Below are 7,472 nucleotides of genomic sequence, written 5' to 3'. Positions count from 1 at the left end.
GGATCAAACAAACATGACATGCACAATTGCGTAATTTTCCTTTCCAAGTGGCCAATTTCATGTCCACATTGTCAATAACAATAGAGGAGAAATTTACCCTACTTGCCATGCAAAAATCATCGATAGTCTTAAGCACCATACAGAGGAAGAAAACATCAACAAACATGACTCCGAATACCCTTTTCTACCTTTGGATTATTATATTGTGGCCATCATCTTGATACATAGATAAGTTAAGTACACCGAGATATCCTTGGTGAATGTCCAGGGAAGTCCCAGATGCATCTATCATAATTTTTTCTAAGTTAATCTTGAAAGCTTTTCTGATATTGATTTATTGCTTCCCATTAAGCAACTACCCTGTAAACCACATTACACTAGTTGATCTGGTAAAAACTCCTAAAGTGATCGGAATTGTCAATTTTAGGTGTAAAGACTACAAAAGCATTCAGGGTTCAACTTGGGAAAAGCCTCCCTAACAAGCTGCCACTACTCATTCTATCTCCAAAAAATGACTGAAGAAGAAAAGGTTTGATTGCTAATCAAGCCAACTCTTTCGTAGTGACCAGCGTAAAAACACTAGAAGGATAAGGCAGAAGGATCCATTTCATTATGCTTACAAAATAGTCTTATTAAATAAGAGTTGCCGTCTAAATAGAATTTGGTTTATTACGTGTAACAACTAGGGGTGGCAATTGGTAGGGTAGAGTTTTTACAAATATGCAATATTATTATATAATCTAATGAGCATGCAAATTAAAAATTCAATACAAACAACACAATCATTCCACAAATAATTTGGAAATATCACACTGCTTGACATAGTCCATGATTGTACACTTCATCCCCTCCCAAAATGGCACTCCAATCCTTTTAAATATTTGGAAATACCCCAAATGCCCCCTGTTTTGGAGTCATGAAATTCCTTCAATATCTTTGAAATCCATTTGGAATCCTAGAAACCACAAGCCTCCCTTTGTGTAGCAGCCTTTTCTTTTCTAAATTCATATCTAGTTAGAGCTCCTTTTCCTTTTCCAAGCTCTGAATTATGCTTATGAGCTTTTCATCCCTTTGAACTTCATTCTCCAATTTCTCCCATTTCACTACATTAACCAGATGAAAAAGAGAACTGGAGTTTTTGGGAAAATGCATCTGCCACTCTATTCTCACCTTCCTCCTAATATCGGATTTCTGCTGTTAGATCAAGGAATTCTCTCAAATTCTTAAGGTCCTTAATTGGAGGCCAATCTATTATATATCCTACACTTTCTTGGGGTTGACTTTTACTCCTTTGATCGAAATGATGTGTTCCAAGTATTCCACCTTCTCTTGAGCAAAATGAAATTTCTTCCTCTTCAAGCAGAGTTTGTGCTGTCTCAAAACTTCCAACACAATTTCAAGTGCACACAATGTTTCTTTCAATCGGTACTATACCCCAGAATATCATCAAAGAACATCGTATAAATTTTCTTAAAAATAGTCTGAATACCTAATTCATCAGGACCTGAAATGTTAATGGGGTGTTGGTGAGACTGAAATCTAGTATAGATCCTCATTGAATTTCTACCTTTCTCTCCCCTTCTTAGCCCTTATGTTCTCTCTCCAAATCATGTGAAATCATACCTGTCTGCTCCTAATGCCCCTCACTCCCTGTGCCAGGTGGATAGTTAGTTAGGAAAATATTTTTATTGACACTCCATCCTTTTTGTTTTTAACTGTATTTCTTCTACTATAATAAAAGCGTATGGTAGGAGAATATTTCCTCTATTAGGGTATGAATTAGAAGCTTCTATGATTTCTGGGTATGTTACATTACACCAAGGATATTAGTGTGATATTCCCAGGTCTGAGAGTATATTCAAGTATGATGTATAAGATGTGTAAAATATGAATAGTAACAGAAATGAAAATTTGGCATTCGAGAGGCCAAGATTCTGCACTAACTCCACCCACTACTTTCCTGAGAACAATTGCATTTTCCTCTTTCTATTTATATCACTCATTCTTTCTAATAGCTTCATTAACAAACTCGGTCTCCACTCCCTCCATTAGTTATTTTTCTTTCTTCTCTGATATGTAAATTTTAGAATACGGATATTTCCTTTCTACCCTTCCACTACTCTGTTATTTGGGTTTGTAACAAATTACAATTGCTGCTTTCCAAGATGTCTCAAATTCTAGGAGGTCCTTTTACTATACTAGAACTTCAATTTGCCAACATCATTAATCTTTATTACCTTGATGCTTTTGGGTTCTACTTGAAGCTCATACTCCTCACCGTGAAAGACAAGATGCACCTGTGACCTTTTCGATAGTTAAAGTCCATAGGCTACCTTGAAGATCTTTTCCCACTTCAAATGGGTCGAAATGCCTAGGACTAAGCTTCTAGTTACTTCATTTAGCCAGGGATTTTAACCTGCATGGCTGGATCTTAAGGACTTCCACTCCAAACTTAATTTCTCTCCTTTTCTTATCAGCATATTATTTTATTCACGCTTGAGATCTATCCAATTGATATTTTAATTCGTCTAGCATCTGATTACTCTCCTTCATTAGCACCTTCACTGCCTCAATCGTGGCCTCGCTGCCCCTCTCATATACGCCTTGAACAGCATCACTCGAATCGATCCATGCTAATTGGTGTTATATCAATATATTCAGTCCAATTTAACCACTTATGCCACTGTTGTGGCTTTGTCCTTACAAAGGTAGGTTTTCACACACTTATTGATTGTCTCACATTGTTCAACTATCTCTGGGTGATAGGCTAAACTCTTTTTGAGGGAAGTGTCAATTGCCTTGAACACCTCTAACCAAAAAGCACTCATGGAAAGGGCAATCCTTATTCGAAAATTTTTTGTGGAGAATTCATGGAGAGTGACAACTCCATTACTAAAATTTTCAGCCACTTCTTAGCCAAAAAAGGGTGAGAAATGGCAAAGAAATGGTTGTGCTTTGACATTTTATCCATCACCACCATTATTGTATTCTTTCCTTCGACCTTCGGAAGTTCTCCAATTAAATCCATGGTCACATCAGACCACACATTTTCCGATATAGGCAACGACTGTAACAGTCTGGCAAGGGATGAAGTAAAATTTTTATTTCTTTGGCAAATATCACACTGCTTGACATGGTCCATGATTGTACACTTCATCCCCTCCCAAAATCGCACTCCAATCCTTTTAAATATTTGGAAATACCCCAAATGCCCCCTGTTTTGGAGTCATGAAATTCCTTCAATATCTTTGAAATCCATTTGGAATCCTAGAAACCACAAGCCTCCCTTTGTGTAGCAGCCTTTTCTTTTCTAAATTCATATCTAGTTAGAGCTCCTTTTCCTTTTCCAAGCTCTGAATTATGCTTATGAGCTTTTCATCCCTTTGAACTTCATTCTCCAATTATTCCCATTTCACTACATTAACCAGATGAAAAAGAGAACTGGAGTTTTTGGGAAAATGCATCTGCCACTCTATTCTCACCTTCCTCCTTATATCGGATTTCTGCTGTTAGATCAAGGAATTCTCTCAAATTCTTAAGGTCCTTAATTGGAGGCCAATCTATTATATATTCTACACCTTCTTGGGGTTGACTTTTACTCCTTTGATCGAAATGATGTGTTCCAAGTATTCCACCTTCTCTTGAGAAAAATGAAATTTCTTCCTCTTCAAGCAGAGTTTGTGCTGTCTCAAAACTTCCAACACAATTTCAAGTGCACACAATGTTTCTTTCAATCGGTACTATACCCCGGAATATCATCAAAGAACATCGTATAAATTTTCTTAAAAATAGTCTGAATACCTAATTCATCAGGACCTGAAATGTTAATGGGGTGTTGGTGAGACTGAAATCTAGTATAGATCCTCATTGAATTTCTACCTTTCTCTCCCCTTCTTAGCCCTTATGTTCTCTCTCCAAATCATGTGAAATCATACCTGTCTGCTCCTAATGCCCCTCACTCCCTGTGCCAGGTGGATAGTTAGTTAGGAAAATATTTTTATTGACGCTCTATCCTTCTTGTTTTTAACTGTATTTCTTCTACTATAATAAAAGCGTATGGTAGGAGAATATTTCCTCTATTAGGGTATGAATTAGAAGCTTCTATGATTTCTGGGTATGTTACATTACACCACTAGCCTTCATCCATTTTAACCCTGATAAGAGTTAGTACATAAAAGAAACTGGTGTTCCTATATTCAAACCTCATCTAATTTTCTTAGACCTTTGAAAGCCGCAATATTTTTCTGCAAAAAATTATATCATAGTCACGCTAAAGCTCCATCTCAAGTCTTGAGAGGCACCAAATCCTCATTCTCACAAGGGATCTCTGAATGAATGCTATGCTATTATCCAATTTGTTTTTCATTCTCTTGATTCTCTAGTAAAAATATTTCTGTTGAAAATTTTAGGTTTATCATTATAGTTTTTAATAAATTTTTATTATTTTAGAAGTTTTGAAAAATTATTCTCATTAAACAAATTTATTTTTAAGGTGGCCTGGCAGTTAAGAATCAAAACGGTCAACTCTGATCTCCTTTCGAAATAGGAACACCAGTACAATACAACATCTAACGAGAATATAAAATGATTAAAATGCAGAATAGGAAGTTCTTATCAATTTTTTTTACCCCTGATTTTGCATGAAGATCAATCTTGGGATGAGCTTAGAAGTTCCAATCCAACCATTCAAACTGCTAGATCTAAACGGTCTTCAAAACAAAGGGGTTTAGAATATGATGAATGAAATGAAAATAAATGTTTTGAATTGAAGGAAACAAAAAACGGTTTCAAAAATATTTGTTATGCAATTGTAAAACATAGAATATTGCTTTACTAAAGCAAGCTTTCTAATTGGGAAAGTAGTGATAATAAACAATTTTATCATTTTTTTTAAGTGTAACTGTAGTGAATACAAATTAGATCTTAATGGTTAACAATGAGTCATACAAACATAAATTCTCTCCGAAACAAACCACACCCTCAATGGTTAACAATGAGTCATACAAACATACATTCTCTATGAAACAAATCCCCCCCCCCCCCCAAACCAAAAAAAAAAAAAACCACCATAAATTCCCAAATATTAAACTGTTTCATAGACAAACTGTCTACAAAAGAAAGCGGGAAAAAATTGAGTCTTCTATGTCGTTTAGACATGAATATGTTATTATTTTCCAGTATATTGGTGGTAATAAAATTTGAGACAATCTCATGTAAATTACCTGAAACTCCTGTCCGTGACCTATTCTTAAGATTTTTATCTGGTCTAAGGATTTTTGTTGCTCCCATACATCTATTTTTTGCTTCCTCAGTTAATCATTCAAAAAAAAAAATAATCAAGAATTAAATGGGTAAATAAGGTGTTCAGAACTAAATTTGATCTACGAAAAACAAGTATTTAATAAAATGTTAAAGATATAATATTGGTTTCTTATAAGCCATTACGCCATAATAGCATCATAGAGTAACCCACACTCATGTTTATTTCTTTTTTAAGTCATTAACGTAAATTTTGAATATCCGTTGGTAAAAAACGAGTTACTATTCCATCTGAATTCACCTTTTGCGGGCTTTTTGGTGGGTTTTGGCGGGGCAGAACGAACTTCTCTTGACGGATCTGTCTTTTTTTTTAATTGAAAATATTTTAAGTTATAATTTGAATTATGTTCTATCTATATTTAATTGATGACATACTTAGCCTGTCAACTCGCCAATTTGCCATTAGGCAGGTTGGGAGAAAAATTTGGGAGATGATGTAACAAGCTACAACTTCACTATGACTATTTGGAAAGGTGTTGTCCCCCCAAAAGTTGAGTTGTTTGTCTGGTTTGTTCTGATAGGCAGGGTGAATACGAAAGAAAGACTGGGTTGTCTTGGAATTGCTAATCAGGATGATAATGTTTGTGTATTATGTAATAATGATATTGAATCTATCCACCACGTATTTCTTGGGTGTGAATTTAACTGGCAGGTGTAGTGCGCTTGGTTATCTGAACTTGGCAAACATTGGTCCTTTCCTGGTACTTTGAAGGAGCATTTTCTAAGTTGGCCAGGTACAACAATTAGGAAGGAGGAGCACAAGAAGTGGTTTATGAGTTTCTTTGCCGTAGTTTGGAACATTTGGTTAGAAAGGAACAGGAGGGTGTTTCAGAATAAAAAGTACAGTGCAGAAGGGATCGTTAATATGTCTCTTCTTCATTACAAAGAGTGGAAGTGTGTGGATCCCTTTTGTTGTTGATGGCAATGTCAGAGATGACGTCGGGATATTTTGGTTTAAGATATGTCTATGTGATTCCAATAGGTGTTATCTTGTCTGTTTTTTACTTACTTGCTCTACTTTTGTGCTGTTTTTTACTTACTTGCTCTATTTTTGTGTTGAGTTCATTTGTTCAAAAAAATAAAAAATAAAAAAATAAAAGAAGAAAGCTAGTCATAAGACCTGCTACGTACGCTGTCTTATTCATTTTAAAGTAGTGAAATGCAGTGTTTATAAAGATGCTATCCGCTTATCCTGTATCTCAATAATGTCTAGTTGCATTTCTGTGTGAAGTTTTGTTATTTTCCAGATAAAATAATCCATAAAAACTTAGTAGTACTCTTGTACTGAGTCAGTTTCCACTTCTGAGTTTGCCAAACCACCACAGAAGAAATTAGGTATGGTGGCAAATGAAATCACCGTTGAAACAATACAAAATTGGAATGACCGGAATTAGGGAATTGCATAGAACATTAAGTGAATCACAGGGAAATCGAAAGATATAGTTGAGATAGGAATAAAGAAAGATTCAGGGAATAGAGACACAGTACACATAATGAATACTATAATATTTAACTATTTATCTTCTATTTAGTATTTATACTATAATAGTATCTATAGAGATTTCTTTGTATTGACTGTGTATAAATGGTAGTTTGAACATTTTGCTTCTTAAGTGAATGGAAGTGTATGCGGTTATAGATTCTTTCCATTTTTGCATAGTAGAAGAGTGTTTAGGCCATTTTAGTGTAAGTGGATGGCGTGGTGTCTTAGGAAGCAAGGAGAAAAATGATTCGGCAAGGAGAAAACGTGGCTATATGATGATCGGCAAGAATAAAGTTCTCTTAAAAAACCCTAGAAAGTTGAACCAGACCCTACTGATTACATTTGTTAAATGATTGAAGTTCTTTTCCAAAAGCGAAACAATGTGAAACATCCTTAGTGGATGATTGAGGATACCACAAAGTTAATGTATCAAATAATGGCTGAACTATAGTAAAGAAATATCTAGATCATTGCTTAAATATACTAAAAACAAAGGGGGATTGTCAAATATTTGTTAAGATTTTCAGTACAGAAAAATTGCTATTGATATAATTCATTCTTTAGATTTTTTTTTAGGTAAGGTATACTTTTTGTTTTTAAAATTTATCAAAATTTTTAAAAATATTTTTGAGCTTTATTTTGTTCTAATTTTTTTTTATTTAAATTAAAT

At 34.6% G+C, this 7,472-nt stretch overlaps 1 protein-coding gene across 10 annotated transcripts in view; it reads right to left on the bottom strand.

Annotated features, from left to right (window-relative positions):
* Positions 1 to 7,472, bottom strand: part of LOC107606235 (MADS-box transcription factor 23) — a 26,913-nt gene that overhangs the window by 8,799 nt on the left and 10,642 nt on the right. For 6 of the 10 annotated variants that reach the window (XM_021106529.1, XM_021106532.1, XM_021106526.1 and 3 more), the window contains one exon: positions 4,629 to 4,709. The exons of 3 other annotated variants lie outside the window; for them this stretch is intronic. In XM_021106529.1, coding sequence (XP_020962188.1) covers positions 4,629 to 4,709 — 81 coding nt within the window. The remainder of the gene's footprint in view (positions 1 to 4,628; positions 4,710 to 7,472) is intronic. One more of the 10 variants, XM_021106531.1, reaches the window with a different exon arrangement.

Source organism: Arachis ipaensis, chromosome B07 (assembly GCF_000816755.2).
Source record: "Arachis ipaensis cultivar K30076 chromosome B07, Araip1.1, whole genome shotgun sequence".
NCBI lineage: Eukaryota > Viridiplantae > Streptophyta > Magnoliopsida > Fabales > Fabaceae > Arachis > Arachis ipaensis.
This window is presented reverse-complemented; position numbering and strand designations above follow the sequence as displayed.